Consider the following 25,667-nt stretch of genomic DNA (forward strand, 5'->3'; position numbering starts at 1 on the left):
AATCTATTACAGAAATCCCAAGTAGGCAAACACAGAAAGGCTGTGGACAAATATAGGAAGTTATGCAGACATACCTTGCTTTACTGCACTTCACAGATACTGCGTTTTTTACAAATTGAAGGTTTGTGACAATCCTGCATCAAGCAAGTCTATCAGTACCATTTTTCCAACAGCCTGGGCTCACTTTGTGGCTCTGTGTCACATTATGGTAATTCATGGAACGTTTCAAACTTTTTCATTAGTATTATATCTGTTCTGGTGATCTGTGGTCAGTGATCGTTGATGTTACTATTGTAATTATTTTGGGGTGCCATGAACCACACCCATGTAAGACTGCAAACTTAAATGTGTATGTTCTGACTGCTCCATCAGCCAGTCATTCCCCCATCTCTCTCCCTTTCCTCTGGCCTCCCTATTCCCTGAGACATGACGATATTTAAATTGGGCCAGTTAATAACCCTACAATGGCCTCTAAGTGTTCAAGTAAAAGGAAGAATCTGTTTTTCACTTTAAGTCAAAAGCTAGAATTGAGTAAGCTTAGCGAGGGAAGCATGGTGAAAGCCGAGATACGCTGAAAGCTAGGCTTCTTGCGTCAGTTAGCCAAGTTGTGAATGCAAAGGAAAAGTTCTTGAAGGAAATTAAAAGTGCTACTCCAGTGAACACACAAATGATAAGAAAGTGAAACAGCCGTATTGCTGATATGGAGAAAGTTTTAGAGCTCTGGGTATAAGATCAAACCAGCCACAACATTCCTTTAAGCCAAAGTCTATTGAGACCAAGGCCCTAACTCTTCAATTCTGTGAAGGCTGAGAGAGGTGAGGAAGCTGCGGAAGAAAAGTTTGAAGCTAGCCGAGGTTGGTTCATGAGGTTTAAGGAAAGAAGCCATCTCCGTAACATAAAAGTGCAAGGCAAAGCAGCAAATGTTGATGTAGAAGCTGCAGCAAGTTACCTAGCTAAGACAATGGGTAAAGGTAGCTACACTCAACAACAGATTTTCAATGTAGACAAAATAGCCTTATGTTGGAAGAAGATGCCATCTAAGACTTTCATAGCTAGAGAGGAGTCAGTGCCTGGCTTCAAAGCTTCAAGGGACAAGCTGACTCTCTTGTTAGGGGCAGCTGCAGCTGCTGAGGTTAAGCTGAAGCCAGTGCTCATTTATCATTCTGAAAATCCTAGGGCCCTTAAGAATTATGCAAAATCTACTCTCCGTGTACTCTATAAATGAAATAACAAAGCTTGGGTGACAGTATATCTGTTTACAACATGGTTTACTGATATTTTAAGCCCACTGTTGAGACTTACTGCTCAGAAAAAAGATTCTTTTCAAAATATTACTGCTCATTGACAATGCAGTTGGTCACCCAAGGGCTCTGATGGAGAAGTGCAAGGAGATTAATGGTGTTTTCATGCCCGCTAACACAGCATCCTTTATTCTACAGCCCATGGATCAAGGGAGTAATTTCAACTTTAAAGTCTTATTGTTTAGGAAATACATTTCACAAGGCTGTATCTGCCATAGATAGTGATTCCTCTGATGGATCTGGGCAAAGTAAATTGAAAACTTTCTGGAAAGGATTCTCTATTCTAGATGCTATTGAAAGCCCTATGGAGTGCAGTTCTATTCTGAAACATTTGTGGTTGCCATGAATTGGAATCAACTCCACGGCAAATGCCTTGCAAAACATCAAGAAGAAGAAGATAGTCTTGGGAAGATGTGATTGAGAGGCAAAAAAAAAAAATGTGTTACAGAAGGAAGATGGTCTACAGAATCTAGGAAAGAACCAAGGAAAAACAATCAGGCACTCTTTGTCCAGTGTTGTCCAGTAGACACACAAACACAGGAGTGTTTGGTCACTAGAGAAATGTGCACTATTTGGAGAAAGGGGTAAAATTGACCAGACTGAAAGGAAATATCCTTCAAGACTAGCCAAGCCCCTGTGCTCTGACTTCATGCTCACCCAGCAACATCTGATAGTCTATCTGGCCTCTCTAGGGTCCTGATAAGAGGAAAAAGGTGTTCTAGTCAGATCTGAGTATAAGGTCATTGGAAAGGTGTGACTCTTAACTATAAATTAATAATTTGACAAGGTACTTTACAGTCACTTGTGACTTTATTGTAGCAGATTGCATTTTCCAACATGGTGGCAATAATATCTCCCATCCCACTGTTTTTTTCCTACAATGGGACCTCGACGTGCCTCCATGGAAAGGTGGAGTCTATGCCCCCTCCCTTAAATCTGGGCCAGTCTTAGTGACTTACTTGTAACCAGTTGAAAGCAGCAGAAGTGATGGCGATTAATTTCTGACACTAGGTCAGAAAAGGTCATATATCTTCCACCTGGTTCTCTTGGAATACTCTCTCCTGAAGCCTTCAGTGGCAATGTAAGCTATTTATCTCCCCTGAAGCCACTATGCTGCAAGGAAGCCCGAATTAACACACAGGAAAATATCAACATGAACAGACTGGAGAATAGATAAAGAGAGGCCGGTCCCACCCACCTCTGCTCAGTTTATCTGTCTGACTGCTACTACAAAAAAGAGCTCCAGTCAGAACCACAAAGCCAAGCCCTTCCTGTATCCTGTTCCACAGAAGCCATGAGAGATAATAAAATACACATTGTTTCATGCCACTAGGTTTAGGGTGGTTGTGATGCAGCAATAGGAATTAGAATAGTTCTCAAGAGTGCTGGGCTTTAGGCCTACAATGCTAAGGACCAGACCCTGAATGTTGGCACCCCCTACAGTTCTTGGGTAGGCACATGACTTCCTTCACATCTCTATTTCTTTGCCCTTTCACAAGATAATTCGTAAAGCAACACATAGAAAAATATGCAATGTCAATAATAAAGAAATGAAAACTAAAGCAATATTAATGTAGTGTATTGTTTCATATCTGCAGTCTTCAATGATCGCACCCAATAATGGTAAAAAACAAAAAACCAAACCTGTTGCCACTGAGTCAACTGTGACTCCTGGTGACTCTATAGGACAGAGTGGAACTGCCCCATATGGTTTCCGAGGAGTGGCTGGTGGATTTAAACTGCCAACTTTTTGGTTAACAGCTGAGCTCTTAACCACTGTGCCACCAGGGCTCCAGTAATAATGACCACGTTGTGGTGCAATTATTATATTTAGGTATCGTTGGTGGTACATCACTTTCGGAATGGAGATATTCATATCTTTCTACCGAATCCCCTCATTGTGTATGATAATCTAAAAGGAACTATGCACAAAGATATTTATTGCAGCAATATTTGTAAATTGGAAGCAATACACATCTGCAGTTTGGGGAATGTTTAAGTAAACATAGAACATACCCTGATGGAATGCTATGGAGCCATTAAATATCATAAACCCATAACACCACTGACATAAAATATCATGTGGTAAAATGACTTCCTTTATGTGGCCTTTTGCCTTGGATCTTTAAAGAAAAACAGCTTGAGGGATTTTTTTTCCCCTAAATCCTGAAGTTACCTTTGCTGTAGTTTTCTACCACAGAGGGTTTGTTACTTTTGTCCAGGTTGATTGACATTTCCTGGGTAAGCTGTAAACAACTTGATGGTGTGATACTTTTTGTCTGGCCCTGGGCTGCAGCCTGCCCTGTGATTGGTCTATTTTACACATCTTGCAGAGATTGGTCGATACACTTACGCAAATGAGTGACTATAGCGTACTATGCAAACGAAGTGACTGTTGCCCTCCAAGAGGTGATTGGTCAGTTTGTGGCCCTGGTGGAAGGGCCATGCCTTGAAATCAACCAGGAGCTTGCTTACATGTGCAGGCAACCCCACAAAGGTAAGCAAACAAAGAAAAGGAAGAAAGAAGCAAAACGGAGAAAAGACAAGAGAGGCGAGAGAGAAAGAGAGAGGAGGCAAAGAACCTCCTAAAAGAGCTGTAACACAGGTCACAGGCTGTAAAACTGAAGACAGCAAGAGGCCCAGAAGGGGCCCTGCGGCAGAGCCAGTGGTGACAGCAGAAACCTGCTGCTAGAAAGGCAACTAAGACAGTTGAACAAAACTGCTACACTGGCTACAAGCTGGGCCAGTTAGCGGTGGAGAGGCTGATGGCAAGAAGGCCAAAGGCAGAGAGGCCTCACCTAAGGGTGCTGGAAAGAGGCCTGTACTGAGGGGGCCGAGGGGAGGCCTGTCCTGAGAGAGCTGAGAAGAGGCCCCCACAGCTGAGAGGAGCTAAGAGAGCTGTCCTGCACTGACAAGTGCTTTCTACTTCGGGGGAGCCTTCCTGACTGCCCACATGCTTCCTGATCTTGATCCTGAGTTGTAGCCTATTGATCTCGATCCTAAGTTGTACCCTGTTACTTCCTCAATAAACCTGTAGCCTGTGAATTGCAATGAATTATTGAACACAGCAGAGAAGTAGAGAGCGCCATGGGGAGGACAGCTGGTGTCAGAATTGGTAAAAAGTTTGGAGAGTGGAGGTACCAACCTTGGGCTGATCTTAGTATGAATTATCCCCCCTGAAGTTAGATAGGTTCTGACGCTATTACTACCATTCACAAGTAAAAAAGTGGAATACGAAAATACATATACACTAGGATTAGATATCTAAAAATATCGATGTATGTAGACAGACTGGAAGACTGAGTATAAAAGAAAAATCAATCATTATTTTAGGGTGGTAGGATTAGGGGTATTTATCTTACACATTTATTTTAAAATATATAGCATGTTTACAATGAAAAATACTTTTTAAAAATTTTGATTGTGCTTTAAGTGAAAGTTTACAAATCAAGTTAGTGTCTCATACAAAAATTTACGTACACCTTGCTATATACTCCCGGAAACCCTGGTGGTGTAGTGGTTAAGTACTACCGCCACTAACCAAGAGGTCGGCAGTTCGAATCCACCAGGAGCTCCTTGGACACTCTGTGGGGCAGTTCTATTCTGTCCTGTAGGGTCGCTATGAGTTGGAATTGACTCAATGGCAGTGGGTTTGGTTTGGTTTGGATATACTCCTAGTTGCTGTCCCCCTAATGAGACAGCACATTCCTTCTCTCCACCCTCTATTCCCATGCCCATTCAGCCAGCTTCTGTCCCCCTCTGCCTTCTCATCTCCCTTCCAGACAGGAGATGCCAACATAGTCTCATGTGTCTACTTGAGCCAAGAAGGTCATTCCTCACCAGTATCATTTTCTGTGCTATAGTCCAGTCCAATCCCTGTCTAAAGAGTTGGCTTTGGCAAGGGTTCCAGTCTTGGGCTAACAGAAGGTCTGGGGATGACGACCTCCAGGGTCCTTCTAGTCTCAGTCAGACCATTAAGTCTGGTCTTTTTACAAGAATTTGAGGTCTGCATCCCACTGCTCTCCTGCTCCCTCAGGGGTCCTCTGTTGGGCTCCCTGTCAGGGCAGTCATCTGCTGTAGCCACGCATCATCTAGTTCTTCTGGTCTCAGGCTGATGTAGTCTCTGATTTATCTGGCCCTTTCTGTCTCTTTGGCTCATAATTACCTTGTCTTTGTTGTTCTTCATTCTCCTTTGGTCCAGGTGGATTGAGACAATTGATGCATCTAAGGCAGTCGCTCGCTAGTGTTTAAGACCCTAGATGCCACTCTCCAAACTGGGATGCAGAATGTTTTCTTAATATAGATTTTATTATGTCAATTGACCTATATGTCCCCTGAAACCATGGTCCCCAAAACCCCGCCCCTGCTATGCGGGCCTTCGAAGCATTCTGTTTATTCAGGAAACTTCTTTGATTTTGGTTTAGTCCAGTCATGCTGACCTCTCCTATATTGTGTGTTGTCTTTCCCTTCACCTAAAATAGTTCTTGTCTACTAATTAGTGAATACCTTTCCCTCCCTTCCTCCCTTCCCACTCTCATAACTATCAAAGAACATTTTCTTCTGTGTTTAAACTATTTCTTGAGTTCTTATAACAGTGGTCTCATATTTGTCCTTTTGCAACTGACTAATTTCACTCAGCATAATGCCTTCCAGATTCCTCCATGTTATGAAATGTTTCATGAATTTATCATTGTTCTTTATCGATGCATAGGATTCCATTGTGTGAATATACCATAATTTATTTAGCCATTCATCCGTTGATGGGCACCTTGGTTGCTTCCATCTTTTTGCTATTGTAAACAGTGCTGCAATGAACATGGGTGTGCATGTATTTGATCATGTAAAGGCTCTTATTTCTCTAGGATATATTCTAAGGAGTGGGATTGCTGGATTGTATGGTAGTTCTAACTTTTTAAGGAAGCGCCAAATCGATTTCCAAAGTGGTTGTACCATTTTATATTCCCACCAGCAGTGTATAAGTGTTACAGTCTCTCCACAACCTCTCTAACATTTATTATTTTGTGTTTACAGTGAAAATATTTTAAAGAACAAAAATGAATACCTTTTATTTCTATATTACAAAGGTAATTATACAGACAAGTTGCTCATTTTTTTAAAGGGCGTGGCAATAGGATATTCTGAGACAATAGGGATGAATATCAAGTTTTTTTTAAAGACTGAAAATTGGCTCATTAAACACCTACTCCAGTCCTTTTCTAGCTAGGTTAAAAAGCTAAAAACATTTTTCAAACTCCTTTGTAGCTGGGGTTCTGCATTCTGCATTGGGTTCTGCCAGTAATTCAGGCAAGAGATGAGAGGCTTGCAGCAGAGTGGAGAGGAGTTAAACAGAATAAACAGACCAGATAGCAATCGGGGGTGTAAAATTGAGAAGACTTGGTGATGAATTTGATGTGGAGAGTGAAGGAGGAGGTGTTCAGATGACTTCTAGGATGAAGGCTTGTGCAACTGGATGGGTGCTGCTCCTCACTGAGGAGAGACTGAAAGATGAAATTTACGATACATAGCTATTCTCTAATAATACACAAATAACATATGATTCCTCGATTTATTACTGTTTATTTTTTAAATCAAAGGTAGATGTTGAATTTTATCTCATACCTTTTCAATCTACAGCCATATAATCTTGGGTTTTTTCTTCCTTCTCTGTCCTGTTAATGAATTATATTACTAGAGTTTCTATTTCTGGAAAAACTAACATTGAGTATTACGTGTAATTTTTCATTAGACCCGTGGGATCTAATAATTAGCTCTATAATGGTATTATAATTATCAATGTTTTATCATCTTAAAGAGGATACTGAGACTTTGTTAATTAGTCCACGTAGTGGCATAGTATTACTTCAATGCTGAATTAATACTTCCTAAAAAAAAAATTTTTTTTTAATGTTTTATTTAGTATTTTTCCATTTATATTTGTAAATTAGATTGTTGCTCTCTTCCCCCTTCCCTGCCCCTGCCTTTTGTTACTATCTTTGTCAGGTTTGGGCATCTAATACAAGTTAAGAAATCTCTGGTGATTTAGTTTCATTCTTTTAGGGTCTTAATAAACATGAACAACCAGTTCTAAGATAAAGACGCATTTAACTACTATGATAAATTTCTTGCTGCATCTGGGTCTCTACTGAAGTCCAGCCTGGCGTAGTCACGTGTGGGGGACCGCGAGGAATGTTTGCTATTAAGCCCCAGCTCACACTGCATCCACTGATGGCCTGGGGAAGCTCACAGTTAGCAACCTAAAACTTGAGACTGGACAACTGTCAGGGCAGCCTCTTACAAAGCATGCCTTCTTCTTTAAGTATTATAAATGTTGGATGGTTTCAGATTCTTTCAATATAGATTCCATCCTTGTAACTTACTTTTGTTGTTGTTTGTTTTTTAAAATCTAAGTTCCCTTCATTCCCCAAAGCAGCAAAGGGTAACTAGATCCGCGGCCACGTAGGAGCCTCTCTTGGCCCTAAATCTGGATAATCTCGAGGCACAGGCAAACAACAGCGGAACGCTTTCCTCTCCCTACTTGGGACCGTCGTCTCTTTCGGAGGAGTTCACAATTTCTCGCTAGGGAACTGGTCCTCCCCAGGTCCAGATTTGGATCCACTCTAAAGTTCCCAGACCACTCCCGGGCGGGAAAACTAGGAGGGCCCGGTGGGGGCCAGGAGGCGCGGGACGCAGCAGGCCCGCCCCGACGCGCGACCGCGGCTCCTCCCCTCGTTCGGATGTGGCTGCGGGGCGGGGGGCAGGAGGAAAGCGGGTGGTTGCTGCTGCCTGGGGAGGGCCGGGAGTCTTTTCCACGTTTGCAAACGCCGGCGCGCGCCCAGGCCGGGACACACGCCGTCCGAGCTCCCGCGCGCTCTCTCCAGCTCCTCACCGCGCCCCCCCGCCCCCGGCTGCTCCTCGCTACTTTCCTTGCTGCCCCCAATGGCGCTCAGGGCCCGGAGCTGGCGGCCCCCGCCGCCGCCGCTGCTCCTGCTGCTGCTTTGGGTGACGGGGCAGGCGGCGCCCGTGGCTGGCCTGGGCCTGGGCCCAGACGCGGAGCTGCAGATCGAGCGGCGCTTCGTGCCGGACGAGTGCCCGCGTACCGTGCGCAGCGGCGACTTCGTGCGTTACCACTACGTGGGCACCTTCCCCGACGGCCAGAAGTTCGACTCCAGGTACCGCGCACTTTGCACCCAGCCCGGCCTCTAAGGGTGCAGCGTCCGGTCTCTTGTTTCTCAGCCTCCGCACAGGCCTTTCACTCCCGACGGACCTCCCTCCGCTCCGCCCAGAAAACCCCGCGCTCCTCCCTTTCCCTCCTGCCTGCTGGATTGCTCCCCCGACCCAAAATCTTACAGCCCTAGGTGTGAGCCTCCCGGCCCAAGGGCGCCCCTGGAACGCCCGCCCGCCTGGGCTGGAATCTTGGATAAGACCTTGCGCTGCGGGGTTGAGACAAATCACGTCCTCCCTCTCCTTCCGGCATATTTACATACGCAAAATCTGCATAAAATGGCTACTCAACGAAACCCACCCGAGAGTAGATGAAGTCGGGTTTCCTCCTCTCTTTGCTGATGACATGGAGCCCTGGTGGCGCAGGGGTTAAAAGCGCTCGGCTGCTAACTGAAAGGTTGGCGGTTTGAACGCATCAGCCGCTCTATGGGAGAAAGATGTGGCAACCTGCCATCGTTAAGATTACAGCCTTGGAAACCCTATGGGGCAGTTCTGCTCTGTCTTGTAGGATCCCTGTGAGTTGGAATCCACTCAGCAGCAAGGGGTTTGCTTTTTACTGATGATGGTGATGATGATGACGATAACGATAGCCAACATTTAATGAGCTATTACAATGCGCCAAGCATAGTTCTGAGTGCTTTACCCTTTGCTGTAGAGTCAATTCTGACTCACGTGTTAAGGAGTAGAACTGTTTCATAGGGTTTTCTTGGTTGTAAATCTTCACAGAAGCAGATTGCCATTACCGCTTTTTTTTTCACAGTACCGCTGGGTGTGTGCCAACCACACCAACTTTTCAGTTAGTAGTCCCTGGCAAACTTTGTGCCACCCGGGGACAACTAAGTGTTTTCAAGAACAAACAAACCCAATGCCTTGGAGTCGAATTCCAACTCATAGCAACCCTATAGGACAGAGTAGAACTGCCCATAGGATTTCTAAGGCTATAAATCTTTCGTTTTTTTTTAATTGTACTGTAGATGAGGAAACCCTGGTGACGTACTGGTTAAGTGCTATAGCTGCTATCCCAAAGGTTGGCAGTTCAGATCCGCCAGGCACTCCTTGGAAACTCTATGGGGCAGTTCTACTCTGTTCTATAGGGTCTCTATGAGTTGGAATTGACTCGACGGCTTGGGTTTGATTTTTGTTTTATAGATGAAGCTTTACAGAACTAACTTCTTATTAAACAGTACACGTATCATTTTATGACATTGGTTAACAAACCCATGACGTGAAAACTCTCCCTTCTCGACCTTGGGTTCCCTATTACCAGCTTTCCTGTCCCCTCCTGCCTTTCAGTCCTTGCCCCTGGGCTGGTGTGCCTCTTTAGTCTCATTTTGTTTTATGGGCCTGTCTAATGTTTGAAGGGTTAACCTTGGAGTGACTTCATTACTGAGAAAAAAGGGTGTCCAGGGGCCATACTCTCGGGGTTTCTCCAGTCTCTGTCAGGCCAGTAAGTCTGGTCTTTTTTGTGAGTTAGAATTCAGTTCTACATTTTTCTCTTGTTCTGTCCAGGATCAGTTACTGTGATCCCTGTCAGAGCAGTCAGTGGTGATAGCCTGGCACCATCTAGTTGAGCTGGACGCAGTCTGGTGGAGGCCATGGTAGTTGTGGTCCGTTAGTCCTTTGGACTATTTTTTCCCTTGTGCCTTTGGTTTTCTTCATTCTCCTTTGCTCTGAACAAGGTGAGACCAGTAGCTTAGATGCCTGCTCACAAGCTTTTAAGACCCCAGACACTACTCACCGAAGTAGAATGTATAACATTTTCTTTAAAACTGTGTTAGGCCAGTTGAGCTAGATGTTCCCTAAGACCATGGTCTCCGCAGCCTTCAGCCCAGCAGTCCGCCCCTCAGGGAGTTTGGATAAGTCTATGGAACTTCCATGACCTTGCCTTGTGCATAAACCTGTAAATCTGTACTGAAGCCAACTGACACATCTTTCTCCTGTGGAGTGGCTGGTGGGTTCAGACCCCCGACCTTTTGGTTAGCAGCTGAGAGCTTTAACCACTGTGTCACCATGGTTCCTCCTAAGTACTTTAAAAAAAAAAAGTACTTTACATATCATTAATTCATTTAATTCTTACAGCAATGCTATGAGGTAGTACTGTCAGTACCCCCATTTTACCAATGAGGTAACTGATGCCATGGAGGCTGAAAAAGCTTGTTTAAGAGGTGGAGTAAGATTCAAACCAGACAACCCATGTCCAGAGTCTGAGTGTAACCACCACATTATATTGGCCTCCCACTCAGGCCTTACAGAAACCTACTGGGAGAGAGAAGCTCTCTTGGGTAGGAGGTGGTCCAGAGCAGTCACCCAGCTTTGTCATAGGGCTCTGCACCATGCCTGCACATCGTCCAGCTTTGCCCTGGGATCACAACACCTCTCCCCAGTTTCTCTCCAATTTAGCTTTAGGGTTCACACCTCAAAGCAGCGGATTTAAGTCCACTTTTCCTCTAGCTCTAGGCCTCTCTCCTCCCTAGGACTTTTGCTGCTAAGCTCTGGTTTGTGCCCACAGATTTCTTGGTGAATTACTGCCTAGGGAAAGAGAACTATTTGTCGAACTTCTGTGTGCCTGAGATTTTGTTAGGCTCATTCATGAAGTTATCTTTTCTTTAACCTTCTTAGCCTTACCTGCCTTTTCTGAAATTTCAGGCAATGAATGAGTATACATAAACTGTTTAGCATACTGCCTAGCATATAGCAAGTGCTTAGAGATGGTCATTCTTACTATTGTTTTAAACAGCTTTGTTGAGATATAATTTACATACCATACAATCGATCTATTGAAAGTGTACAATTCATTGATTTTTTAGTGTATTTACAGAGCTGTGTAAGCATTGCCACAATCTAATTCCAGAACATTTTCATCACTCCTAAAAAGAAACCCCGAACCCGTTAGCAGTCAGTCCCATTTTCCCCAACTCCCCCCCTCCCCAATCCTAGGCAACCACTGATTTACTTTCTGTCTTTAGGATTTGCTTATTCTGCATGTTTCATGTAAATAGAATCATACAAATACGTGCTCTTTTGTAACTGGCTTCTTGCACTTAGCGTAACGTTTTCAAGGTTCATCCATATTATAGCATGTATCAGCACTTCATTTCTTTTTAATGCAGAATAATATTTTATTGTCTGGATTAAACCAAAACCAAACCCATTACTGTTGAGTTGATTCTGACTCATAGCAACCCTATAGGACAGAGTAGAATTGCCCCATAGGGTTTCCAGGGAGTAGCTGGTAGATTTGAACTGCCAACCTTTTGGTTAGCAGCCTAATGCTTAACCACTGTACCACCAGGGCTCCATTGTATGGATTAGATATCCCATATTTTATTTATTCATTTATCAGTTGGTGGACATTTGAGTTGTTTCCAATTTTTGGCTATTATGACTAATGAACATTCATGTAGAAGTATTTGTGTGGGCATATGTTTTCATTTTCTTTTGTGTATGTATCTAGGCGTGGAATTGCTGGGTCACATGGTAACTCTTTGTTTAAAAATTTTTGAGAAATTGCCAGACTGTCTTCCAAAGTGGCTGTACCACTTTACATTCTCACCAGCAATTTATGATGGTTCTGGCTTCCTCATCTCCTGGCCAACACTTGTTATTGTCTGTCTTTTTTTATTACAGCCATCCTAGTGGGATGAAATGGTATTTCATTGTGGTTTTGATTTTTATTTTCCTCACGATAAATGATGTTGAACATCTTTCCATGTGTTTATTGGCCATTTGTATATCTTCTTTCAGTTCCTTCTTTAGTTGGAAAACAATGAAGAATTTTCTGTTGGTGCTAATGATGATTAACATTTCCCACTAGAACAAGTTGTCTAATATTTTCTATCCTCTAGGGATGGCAACCACTGTGAGGCTGTGAGGGATAGTGGAAAGAGCACAGAGGAGCTGCTGTCCATTCAGCAAACGTTTATGTAGTGCCTACCCCTGAGAACTTGTACCCTTCCTGTACTTGTAGCTTACAGCCTAGGCAATTGCAACATAGTGTGAGAAGTATAGTAAAAATAAGAGCATATACTTACAGAACATTGATTATGTACCTTTAAATATTTTAATTCATTTTATCTCACAAAATTGTGAGCCAGGTGCGTTATTACAGACGAAGAAACTGAGGCTTAGAAAGTTCAAGTAATTTGCCCAAAGTACTTAGCTACTTAAATCGTGAAGTGGGGATTTGAACCTGGGACGTTTAGTGCCTGAATCTATGGTCAATGATGTATAGTCTATTCACCATACGTGATAGAAGAAAGGCTAGAGCTATGGAAACACACGGAAGACTTGATGTAGTGTGTGTGGGAGTAGGATGGGGAGGATTGTCAGGATGGGTTCTCAGAGCAAGTGAATGCTGGGATAAATCCTGAAGGATGGGTGAAATTTACCCAGGAGGAGTGGAAGGTTGAGGATTTGGGAAGGTGGTGGGGAGAAGAAAGAGTTTGGCTGGCAGTGGGGGGAGCATATGCAGAGGCCTGGATGTGCATTGGGGGAAGTGAAAGCTGTTCAGTGTGCCCAGGCTTGGGGTGGGAATAGTGAAGTGACCGAGGGGAAAAGGAGAGATGAGAGGAAGCTAGAGATTCCAGAAGGCTGGGGCCAGCTTTGAAGAAATCTTGCCTATCTGGCTGCGGAGTTTGGACTTTGTCTAAGGACAGTGAAAAGCCATTGAAGAGTTTTAATATGGAGGGAGTGATTAGACTTTCATTTTACAAAGGTCCCTGTGGCTGCGATGTGGAGAATGGAGTAGAGGGGGCAGGGAGGAGGGTGCGGAGACTGTGCAGGCCTCCTGAGAGCTGGTAGTGGCCTACCCTTGAGTAGTGGCAGAGGCCACAGAAAAGTATTTATTTAGGAGGTAGATCCGGTGATGGCTAGCTGGGAGGCAATGATGGAGAAGTCAAGGGCCACATCTAGCTGTCTGGGTCACTGAGTAGATCGTGGGGCTGTTAAAGAAATTGGAGCCAGGGGAAGTGGTGTGGAAGGAGTTCAGTTTTGGCCATCTGAAGTTTCAAGTGCTATATATCCCCAGATACTAGTAGATTGTGGATTTGGCACTAGAGAATGAGATTTGACTGGAGATGAGGATTTGGGAAGGTGGTAGATGACTGTGGGGCCTTGGATGATGTGCAGGTAAGAAGAGGGCTGCTATGGAAGGAGCCCCTGGACCCCAGAGATTTAGGGCCAAGTAGAGGAGAAGGTGTGGCCAAAGGACTTGACGTGACAACGATTTAGTGTGGTGTCTCATAGGCCAAGGGAAGAGAGGGCATCCAGATTGACTAAATAGTAACGGTGTAAATGGGAAAATGCCTGTGAGAGGTGGTGTTAGAAAGCATGGCATAGTTCATGTTGGATTTGACAAGAAGGAGGTCTCTGGTAACATTGATGTGAGCCATTGCAGTGGAGTCTGGAGTCCAGTTGAAGCCAGAGGCATTGAGTTGAGGTGGTGAAGGTGAGGAAGTGTGGACAACTCAAGAAGTTTGGCTGTGAAGGGAAGGACTGAGATAAGGCCGTAGCTGGAGGGGGATGTTTGGTCCAGGAAGATGTGTTTGTGTTTGTTTTTAATGATGGAGGGACCTGAGCATGATTAATGGTCAAAGAAGGATCTAGAGATGAAGATAGAGGTTGGAGATAGAAAAAAGGGGAGGGAGCCCCTGAGAAGCCAGGAAGGGGTGTGATCCAGTGGACAGATGGAGGCTTAGCCTTAGCCAGTGTTGTATCAAGAGGAAAGGATGGTGATGGGTGCAATGCAAGTGAATTTTCAATTTGGTGGTGATGGGCGTTAAGGGAGTTCCTATCAGATGCTTTGATTCCCTTCGAGTGACCTTAGCCATGTTAACCAGTCTTTTCACCAGTAGACTGAAGTTTACATTTCCCCTGTAGGCTTTGGCCAGGGTTAAGAGAGAGAGAGAAAATGGTTATACTTAACTAACATCTGTAATACAACCAGATCCTATGTACACCTCTAAGTATAGTGAAATTGCCAGTCCTTTAGACAGATTTTGAGGCAGACCTATGTCAAAGGAGAAAATGTACCACTGTTAAAGTAGACTTTATTTAAAGGGATTATTGTAAGGGAGGATAAAGGACTAAGGCAAGGGAGAGAAGGAACACCGAAGTAGGAGAGTTCTGCTGCTGTGGAGAGAGACCAGCTCCTACTCCCCCAGGCCAAACAACTATAAAGTTTTTAAAAGCAAGTTGGCGGTGCGGTCGGTCACTGGGATAGGTGAGTGATTTACTGAGTTTGCAATTAAGGCCAATACTGTTTTCTTTTCTTATGAAAAGGCCACCTGGATCCTGAGAGACCGTGGAGGAGGAAAAGGGAGATAAGGGATTAGGTACCTGGAGGTTGTAGATTGAGGGAGAAAGGATGGTCAGGAACATAAAGCAGGGAGAGACCTGTCTAAAGTTTATTTGAAGAAGCCCTGGTGGCACAGTGGTTAAAATGCTTAGCTGCTAACTGAAAGGTCGGTGGTTCGAATCCACCCGCCACTTCTCGGGTACAAAGACATGCTGATCGGCTTCTGTAAAGGTTACAACCTTGGAAACACTATGAGGCAGTTCTACTCTGTCCTGTAGGGTTGCTATGAGTTGAAATAGACTCGGTTGCAGTGGGTTTAAAGTTTACTTTGACAGAGGAGATCATTAAGTCTGCCTTGCTCAGTTGTTTGCTGCAAGCCATCCTATGGAACAAAAAAAAAGGGTGGGGAATTTCTTTAACCATCATTGTTCTCCAGGTTCATGTTGTTGGGTGCTAAAAGTGCCTATTGAAGTTAATTCTGACTCATAGTGACCCATGTGACAGAGTTTTCTTCACTGCAGTCTTTGCAGAAGCAAATTGTCATGTCTTTCTTCTAGGGAGTTGCTAGGTGGGTTCAAATCAGCAACCTCTTGGTTCGCAGCTGAGCCCTTAACCGCTGCACCAGCAGGGCTCCTTTCCAGGATCATTGAGCTTGGGTAAAACTTAAACTTAAAAATTAACAGGGGACTGGAGTAGGTAGCATTTATTTAATTAACCACACTTTGGATAGCACTTACTGTGTGCCACTGGGCCATTATCTCCTTTAGCAAAGGAGAAAATGGAGGCACAGAGAGTTTTAACTCTCCCAAGATTGCACAGCTTGTAAGTGCTAGAGCAGGGATTTGAACCCAGGTTGTCTGGATTCTGTGTCTGGGCCCCACGCTGCCTCTTTGTGCATGAGGGAGATAGCATGTGTTCATTGTCTGGCATATAGTAGGGGCCTATTATGGGTTGAATTGTGTCACTCAAAAATGTGTGTCAACTTGGCTAGGCCATGATTCCCAGTATTATGTGATTGTCCACCATTTTGTCTTCTAATGTGATTTTCCTATGTGTTGTAAATCCTATCTCTATGATGTTAATGAGGCAGGATCAGAGGTAGTTATTGAGGCAGGACTCAATCTACAAGATTAGGTTATATCTTGAGTCAATCTCTTTTGAGATATAAAAGAGAGAAGTGAGGAGAGGAGGGGGACCTCATGCCACCAAGAAATTAAGAGCCAGGAGTGGAGCTCATACTTTGGACCCGGGGTCCCTGCACTGAGAAGCTCCTAGACCGGGGGGGAAGATAGATGACAAGGACCTTCCCCCAGAACCGGCAGAGAGAAAGACTTCCCCTGGAGCTGGCACCCTGAGTTTGGACTTCCAGCCTCCTAGACTGTGAGAGAATAGATTTCTGTTTGTTAAAGCCATCCACTTGTGGCATTTCTGTTATAGCAGCTGTAGATAACTAAGATAGGGCCTCTAAGAGTTTCTTTCTGAGGCCTTCATTCCTGTGGGAATTTATGAAGTGTTAGGGCGTGACTTTGATATTCCCTCATAAAATGCTTGGAGAGGAGAAATCCAGGTGTTTTGGGCATCGTCTGCTGGCTTGAAGGTTTTGTTGGGAAGGAAACGGTGGTTGTCACCCTGGTCAGAGACAAATCATAAAGGAAAGCTCTCTTTCCACAGAGCGTTCTTCCTTCTATCTGGCACTGGGGGGCAGCTGGTGCCCCTTCAGCTCGTGGGCATCCTTAGTTGCCAGGAGGCCCAGCCGGTGAGCCCTTGGCTACTGGCGTGGGCATGCTTTGTGTTTCAGAGACTCCTGGGGCTCATTAATGTGCTCCTGTGGCTGCTGCTCCAGCCAGAAGGAGAAGAAGGCAGCTCTCCTCACTTTCCAGCACTGGGGGTCCTTCTCAGCCACTCCTGATTTCAGCTTTTTAGGAGTTCCACAGCATTGCCAGCAGTAGGGTAAGGGTGATGATCCTCTTTGCTCTGATTTTCTTCTGGGAACTCAGAGTTGGCATGTCTCTGATCTTGAAGCAGGAAAAACCAGTGCATGGTTGGTGCATTCATAGCATCCAGGACTGTCTGCAGGCAGTTAGGGTCTAGGCATTCAGTGAATATTTGTTGTGTGCCTACCACATGCCCTGCTGGGAACACAGAGTTGTAGATGCTCTAACACAGTGGTGTTCAAACTGTGTGCGTGAGAATCACTTGGAGGGCGTGTTAATACAAGATTTCTGATTCAGTAAATCTTGGGTAGAGGCTGAGAATTTGCTTTTGTAACAAGTTCCCGGGTATTGCTGATGCTGCTGGCTTGGGGACCACGTTTTGAGAATGACTACTAATTTTAAAACCCAGCCTGGGTGGCTGTCTTGGTTATCTAGGGCTGCTATAACAGAAATACAACAAGTGGGTGGCTTTAACAAACAGAAATTTGTTTTCTTACAGTTTTGGAGGCTAGAAGTCCGAATTCAGGGCTCTGGCTCTGGGGGAAGGCTTTCTCTCTCTTGTTGGCTTTGGGGGAAGGTCCTTGTCTCTTCTGAGCTTCTGCTCCTGGGTGATCTTCACGTGGCTTGGCATCTCTCTTCCCCCATCTCTGTTTACTGGCTTGCTTGTTTAATCTCTTTCATATCTCAAAAGAGGTTGATTCAGGATACAGCCTACACTAATCTTGCCTCATCAACATAACAAAGACAACCCTTTCCCAAATAGGATTATAACCACAGGCATGCAGATTAGGATTTACAACACTTTTTTTTTTTTGGGGGGGGGACATAATTCAGTCCATAACAGTGGCTCAACTGGTTTGTTCTAGACTACTAGCCTAAAGAAGGAGCCTTGCTCGCATAGTGGTTAAAGCGCTCGGCAGGCAGTTTGAACCCACCAGCTGCTCCAAGGGAGAAAGATGTGGAAGTCTCCTTCTGTAAAAATTACAGCCTTGGAAGTCTTATGGGGCAGCTGTACTCTATTATAGGGTTACTTTTTTTTTTTTTATGAGTCAGAATCGACTTGGCAGCAGCGGACTTCTGCTAGCCTAAAGGTTGGTGTTTGAACCCACCAATTGGCATGGCAGAAAAAAGGCCTGGTGGTCTGCTTCAGTAAAGATTACAGCCAAGAGAACCCTGTGTAGCAGTTCTACTCTGTAACACATGGTATTGCCATGAGCCAGAATTGACTTCACTATAGTGGGTTTTGGTTTGGTCTGGTTTAAAAGAATCAGGCTCAAAAAAAAAAAAAAAAAGAAAATCAGTCTTGTTAACAGAGATTGCCTTCTTTTACATATTCATTCATTCATTCCTTCAACAGATGCGCACTGAGTACCTACCGTTCTCAGTGCTAGGGATATTGTTAGCTGCCGTAAGTGGATTCTCATGCATAGTGACTCCATGTAACAGAGTAGAACTGACCCAAAGGGTGCAAACCCACTGGCCACTCATGGGGAGAAAGATGGGGCATTCTGCTTCTGTAAAGATTTATAGCCTTGGAAACCCTGTGGGACAGTTCTGCTCTGTCCTATAGGGTCACTATGAATAGGAATCGACTCCACTGCAGTGGATTTGGTTTTGGCTGGGTTAATCTTTAGGGGAGGAGATTGCCAGGTCTTTATCCTGCAAAGCCACTGGGAGGGTTCAAACAGCCAAGCTTTCGGTTAGCAGCCAAGTGGTTAACTGTTGTGCCACCAGGACTCCTTGCTGGGAATATACCAGCGAGTAAAGCAGAAATCCCTGCCCTCACGGAGCTTACATTCCAATGGGGATGTGGGGAAAGACACACAGTGAATTATATATGGTAGATTAGAAGTTGGTGAGGGCTGTGGTAAAAAACAAAGCTGTGAGGGGAGATGAGGTGAAAGGCCCAGGGAGGTAGATGATGTTGATCACACAGCTAATAACTGCCCTCCCAACTCTGGACTGATACTTCCTTAGGCCTCACACAAATCAGCCAGCACCCAGAAGGTGCAATGAAGAGTGGTAGACATGGATGCCTCTACCATTCCCAAAGAGAGAGGGATTCTTCCAGCTGAAGCCATAGGGAAGGCTTTGGGGAGGCGCTGACAAGTTGGTCTTTGAGCATGGATGAGATTTCATTCCTTGAGGTGGGGAGGGTGTTTAAGAAAGAGTAAATGGAGGGCCAGCGAGGCCTGGACATGAGCAGTGTGCTCAGGGAGCAGCAAGAAGCCCTGATGTTTGAGTCAGGAGGTGGAAGACCCAGAGCTGGAAAGGTGTGTGAGAACCAGTCCGTAGAAATCCACACAATTGGGCTGGGGATTTTGGACTTTATCTGGTACGTTTTGTATGTTTTTGTGCAGAGGAGTGAGTGGATGAATTCAGGTGGGGGCTTTGGGAAGACTGCCAGAGTGAGTAGGAACCTTAGAGATGAGCTTCACTGGGGCCTTATTTGTATACTCATGCATTCATTCAGCTTCTAGTGTTCTCACTTCGAGGCTATAAACCAAACCAAAAAACCAAGCCCGTTGCCATTGAGTTGATTCCGACTCATAGTGACCCTATAGGACAGAGTAGAACTGCCCTGTAGAGTTTCCAAGGAGCAGCTGGTGGACTTGAACTGCCAACCTTTTTGGTTAACAGCTGAGCACTTGACCACTGTGCCGCCAGGGCTCCTTGAGGATGTAGCAGAGAATAAAACAGACAAAATCCTTGCTCTCAAGTCGGGGTGGAGGAGGGCACAGAAACACATTCCAGCTGGCTTAAGCAGAAAGGAGAGGGAATTTATTGGAAGGATCCTTCTGATTCCTATTGAAGGCCCAGGATCATGAATTTTCTGCATCTCCCCAGGGGCCTTCATTCTTCCCCTGCCTCCCTGAAGGGAGAGCCCAAGCAGGCTTTCTGTGCTGTGCACGACCTGTTAGGGCCAGCACCCAACATGGACTTGGTGGAATTGATCCCAATTCCAGTTTCGGGGAGGGAACCTGACTGGTCCAGTTTGGCTCAGGTGTCCACCCTAAAAAAAAATACCAAACCTATTGCCGTTGAGTCGATTCTAACTCATAGCGACTCTACCGGACAGAGCAGGAGTGCCCCGTAGAGTTTCCAAGGCAGTGATCTTTACCGAAGCAGATTGCCACATTTTTCTGCCAAAGAACAGCTGGTGAATTTGAACTGCTGACCTTTTAGTTAAGCAGCCAAGCTCTTAACCACTACACCACCAGGGGTCTGGCATCTACCGTAGTTGAAGGCAAGTCACATGATTCTAAGGTGGGTCCTGGACTCACTCCTGCAGTATGGCTGGTTCCCAGTGGGCTGAAAGCACCCCTGATGGACCGGAGGGGGACAGTGGTGGCAGGGAGACTGGTCAGGACACTCCTGTCACGTGCAGAAAGTATAGAGTGTGAATCTGCACAGTAGCTCTTCTGTGAAAAAAGGCTATGATGAAAGAGAAGCTGCTGGTTGGATGTTAGTGAAGTGAGGCTTGGCCAACTTCAGGCAAGGAGCCTAGCCTGGGGCTGATTTTTCTTGTTCCCATCTCCTGAGGCCGTTGGCAGGCCTATCCAATGCCCACTGTGCGGACTTACTGGCAGTGCTTTTAATTTTCCTTTGTGGGTCATTGCGAGCAACTACACATTCTTATTGATGATTTAATTTGGCTACATTTTTCTGGGCTGAGCACTTGTATAAAATTAGAATTACTTATAGGGATCTGAGATTTTAATCTATGTGGTTGCTTAAAAGTAGAAATCCATAACAGCAATATCACAGTTTTACTTTGTTTTGTACTGTTTCCCTTTTAATGGTATTTTAACGTGCCAAAGACCAGCCAAGCCAAGTGTTCATATTTCATGGTCTGATTCTTGGTGGAGATATGAATGGGTATGTTCCCTCTCATCTCCCTCCTTTCCACTCCTGCTCTCTGCCCGTCTCTCTCCTCCTTCACCTTCTCTCTCTTCTTCCCTTGCAGCATTCTCACATTTGTCTATCTGGGTAGCAGACAGGTAGTTTGCCTGTCTCCCCCTGCCAGGTCTCATTAGCTGCTGGTAAAGATTGTTCTTTGAGGGAAATATTCTTGGTCTCAGAGGGTCTGGGAAGCCCAGAGTCACCTTTGGGAGTTTGTCGGGGTAGGGAGAGAGGTGGGAGACAGAAGAGCTAGAGTTGGCTTCCCCTCTTTCACGTCTGCAGCAAGGCCGGGGTTTAGGAGGAGTGTGGAACTCTGCCACGGTGGGTGTGAGTCTCAACTGGAACATCCCTGGGCTGGACAGCCAGCTAGAGTGAGTTTCTTCTTTTTTTATTAGATTTCATGCACGTTTCAGTCCCATTCACCAAGGGCTTCACGGGACCGCAGTCCTCAGGTCAGGCAGGTCCCATGTGAATCAAACACAAGTCGACCCGAGACTGGACCAACTCTGAAGCACCCAAAGGCAGGCTCTCGTGTCCAGCGGCCTTGCTTTGTTATTACTTCCTGTTAATGAGTTCTCAAAATGTGATGTCTGTTTAATGTATTCTGGAAACCCTGGTGGCATAGTGGGTAAGTGCTACAGCTGCTAACCTAAAGGTGGGCAGTTCAAATCTGCCAGGCACTCCTTGGAAACTCTATGGGGCAGTTCTACTCTGTCCTATAGGGTCGCTGAGTCAGAATTGACTCGACGGCAACGGGTGTGGTGTGTTTTTTTTTTTTTTTGGTTAATGTATTCTTTTTTTTTTTTTTTTAAGTAATATTTTATTGTGTTTTTGGTGAAAGGTTTACACAGTTTAGATTCTCATTCAACAATTTCTACGCAGATTGTTCAGTGACAGTTATCTTCTGCATAGTGCGTGAACATTCTCATCATTTCCGTTTATATTCAGTTTTTAATTGTTTAAGCTGAACCTAAAACTGGCATTGAGAGTGAGCTGACTTGCTCTTGATATGGGCTTCAATTCTGCTAACCACAGAACAATTTTCTCTGCCCTCTGTTAGGGCCATTTTCCCTTTGTCTCTAGATTTGAATTAATCTGGGCAGCAGGTAGTACAAATGTATGTTAATTTTTCCTAAGAGTTTCTAGATTAATTTAATGTTTAAAAAGTAATACATATACACAGAGTTTTTCTGGAAAAAGGTTAAATAATTGTATAAAGTTTGAAATGATGGTTGCCAATCTGCTAGGAGTGGGGAAGGGGCTCTGGGGTGGGGTCTAGCTGTTCTGAGTGCTGCCTTTGAACCAGTGCCCCCTTTTTAAGTACCAGACTCCCCCTCTCCCCCCGCACCAGCTCCCACCACTCTGGAATCTCTTGTGGGCTCTGGGAGGTACCCTGACCCCACCCTGGCCGGATACCGTGTTGCACACACCTAGATTCAGTTTCTTCCCTTCTAGGTCAGTTCCTACTCCTCCATTCCCTTTTCATCTTCCAGCATTGTGTTGCCATCTCTTGACTGCAGTGGACTCCTATCTAGTTCTATAAGTTTACATTTTTAGAAAGAGAAATTTTAGGAGCTTGGGGAAGGAATGAACTTAGGGGGCCTTAGGGAGAAAGTGTGTTCAGTTTGACACATGTTCTTTTAAAAGTTCATTCTCACTGGAGATTTAAATCTAGGTTTAGAAATAGAGCCATAGTATTTAGGCTTTAAGAATATATCCACAGGGGTAGTTACTTATCCTGGGGAATGTGCCACAAGATAATGTGTGTTTTTGTGTAGGCAGCTTAGTGAGTTGAATATGATGGGTTTTATTTACATCATGTCTCCTGTCTTAGTGGTCATTGGATTAATATTTTGAAGAGCCTCATTGGAGGGGAGGGTAGCCACCTCCCCTCAGGTCTTCCAGGGCAGGGGGAGGTAACATTGTCAGGGGGCGATTGAAGGGTCTACAGTGATGAGTGAGCAGGGGAGAAAAATAAGTAGCTGGAGAGGAAAGGGGGGTGTTGCATGTGCTGGGTAATTTCCGTTTGCCTCTTTAGGTCCACTCATTTACTTTTTCCATTTGCTCTTTGCTCTGGAATGCTGACTTGTATGAATATGTGTGTGTTGTCTTGTTGTTGTTGTTGCTGCCATCAAGTTGACCCTGACTCATGGAGACCCTGTGTAAAAAGGAACAACATGCTGCCCGGTCCTGCACCATCCCCCATGATCGGTTGTGGATCGAACCACTGTGATGCATAGAATTTTCATTGGCTGATTATCTGAAGTAGGTCACCAGCCCTTTTCTTCCTAGTCTGGAAGCTCCACTGAAACCTGTTCAGCCTTACAGCAACACACAAGCCTCCACTGACAGACGAGTGATGGCTGTACATGAGGTGCATTGGCCAGGAATCGAACCCTGGTCTCTCACATGGAAGGCAAGAATTCTACCTCTGAACCACTGTAGGGAATTGAGTTCCTTTATGTGGCGTTTTGCCTTGGTTCTTTGGAAAAACAGCTTGAGAGGTTTTTCCCCAAAGCCCTGAGGAGTTACCTTTGCCCTAGTTTCCTACCCCAGAGGGTTTGTTACTTTTCTCCAGGTTAATTGACATTTACTGGGTAAGCTGTAAACAACTTGTGCTTTGACCCTTTTTGTCTGCCCCTGGGCTGCAGCCAGCCCTGTAATTGGTCCATGTTATGTACCTTGCAAAGATTGGTCAATACACTTAGGCAAATAAAGTGACAATAGCCTACTATGCAAATAAAATGTCTGTGGCCTACTAAAAGGGGATTGGGCAGTTTGTGGCCCTGGTCGGAGGGCCACGCCTTGAGATTTATGGGGAGTTTGCTTATATATGTAGCCAACTTCACAGAGTTTGGTAGACAAAGAAACAAGAGAAAAGGCAAGGAGCGAGAAGAAGCAGAGAGAGAGAGGAGAGAAGAAACATCCTAAAAGAGATGTAACATGAGTCAAGTGCTGTGGCTTAGGCTGGGTCCTTTAGAGAAGCAAACCAGTGAAGTGTCTAAAGAGAGAGAGATTTTATATCAAGAAAATGGCTCACAAGGTTGTAGAGGCTGGAAAGCTCCAAGTCCGTGGGTCAAGCTGGAGGTCTCCGGCTCATGTAGCTTCAGGGGCTGGTGAACCCAAGATCCTGACTGTGGAGGCTGCACAGTTGAGAGGGGCATGTATGGCAAAGAGAAGAGACTGCTTTCTTGCATGGTTGAGAGGAACTGAGAGAGCTGTCCTGCCCTGAAGAAGGGAGACTTTGCCTATATGCTAACTGATTCTGAATTTTAGAGTGTTGGTCCTGTTCTGAGTTGCACCCTGTTACTTCCTTCATAAACCACTGAACTGTAAGTATGGTCTGTGAGTTCTGTGTGGACATTGCAACGAATTATCAAACCCAGCAGAAAAGTAGAGAGTGCTGTGGGGAGGACCGCTGGTGTCAGAATTGGCAAAAAGTTTGGAGAGTGGAGGTATCAGCCTTGGGCTCATCTTGATTCTCATTATCCTCCCAAGAAGTTAGGCAGGTTCTGATGCTACTACTACCATTTACAACCACCAGTGCCCACACATGTGCATGTTATATCGTATTTATCTCAGTGACCGTCTTGTCATCTGACCTCTGATGGGGTTCAGCCGATGGGACATCAGCAGGAGTTGGAGGAAGGGAGGTGAGCAAGGTGGAGGTGTTTATTCCTCTGGCTCCCTGCCTGTAAGGCCACCAGAGGCTGCACACTATGAGCAAAGGCACCAGCTCCAATCAGGTGGTGTTCAGCTCCTCTCCCTCTACCTGGGTCCTTCAGGCCCAGGTGTGGCAACAGCACCCTCTGCTGTAGCCCCAGAGGTACTACACTGTCTCTTGTGATCCCCTGTACAGCACACATACCTTTGCACACAACCCTTTGGTTAAAGTTTTTGACTAGAACTGCCCAGTTTGGCTGTACCATCTGTTTGCTGCAGGACAACTGTAAAGGGTGTAAATCAATCAGATGCTGGCACAGGCTGTGTAAAATGCTTATTCTAGTCTTGCAGAAGTAATTTTTATTGCCAGTTCTGGGCTTGATGCTGCACATGAATCTATGCCTGTTGGGCTGATCAGCGTAAGTTTGTGCAGAAAAATGATTTTTCCAGGTGATCAGAGGATTAAGCAATAGATAAGACTGGTTTTGTCTTGCTAGATCCTTGTGTGTTTAAATGTGTACCTTTTCTTTCAGAAAGGATTTTTTTGTTTTTGTTTTTAACACTTTGCTGCTTAGTTGTTCACAGTACATAGGTAGTCATCAAATGAAGAAATAAATACTGCGAGGTAACAGCAACTTGCATGTACCATCTAGGAGACCCTCTGATGGATGGAGGGTAAGATTTGATTTGGACAGTCCAGGGTCGAAGCTTTTTCACATTTGGTGAAATTTGTGAGCTTGAGAAATTTTTTAACCTCCAAGGAACCTGAGTATCATAGCGTCCACTTTAAATTGTTGTATGAGGACTGAATGAGGTGGTATACGTTAAAAGTTTTGTTGCTTAGTTTGCCACTGTGCCTGATACATAATAAGCACTCTCTAATTAGAAGTTATTATTAAAAACTCACATTAAATTAGGAAATTATATCCAGATTATGTGAATAGAAAACATAGCTTCTAGCCTGTGCATTGTTGCCGTTTGGACATATTCTTGGCCTGGGGAGTCTTTGAAGCCCTGAGTTCTAGTCCTTTATTAATGGTGCAGATGGTTAATGAGTTTGGCTGCTGAAGGTTGAAAGTTCGAGTCCACCCAGAGGCACCTTGGAAGAAAGGCATGTCGATCTACTTTCAGAAAAATCAATCAGTGAAAACCCTACGGACCACAGTTCTACTCTGACACCATGAGTCGGAGTTGAGTCAGCCGCAGCTGGTTGCTTAGTTGATGATGGTTCAGTGTATGGTGAGGCCTCAGCCAAGTGAAATTTAAGAGCTGGCATTCAGGGGGCCCCTGGACATACAGGGTGGAGGTGTAAAGCCCTCTTGGGCACAAAATTGACCATGTGTTTTTGTC

General features: G+C 44.9%; 1 protein-coding gene across 1 annotated transcript in view; it reads left to right on the forward strand.

Moving 5' to 3' along the window:
* The first annotated feature begins 8,033 nt into the window (after positions 1–8,033).
* FKBP9 (FKBP prolyl isomerase 9) overlaps positions 8,034–25,667 on the forward strand; it is a 58,919-nt gene continuing 41,285 nt past the window's right edge. The window contains exon 1 of the mRNA XM_049894067.1: positions 8,034–8,470. Within this exon, the coding sequence (XP_049750024.1) occupies positions 8,238–8,470 (233 nt within the window). The 5' untranslated portion in view covers positions 8,034–8,237. The remainder of the gene's footprint in view (positions 8,471–25,667) is intronic.

Source organism: Elephas maximus, chromosome 8 (assembly GCF_024166365.1).
Source record: "Elephas maximus indicus isolate mEleMax1 chromosome 8, mEleMax1 primary haplotype, whole genome shotgun sequence".
Taxonomy (NCBI): domain Eukaryota; kingdom Metazoa; phylum Chordata; class Mammalia; order Proboscidea; family Elephantidae; genus Elephas; species Elephas maximus.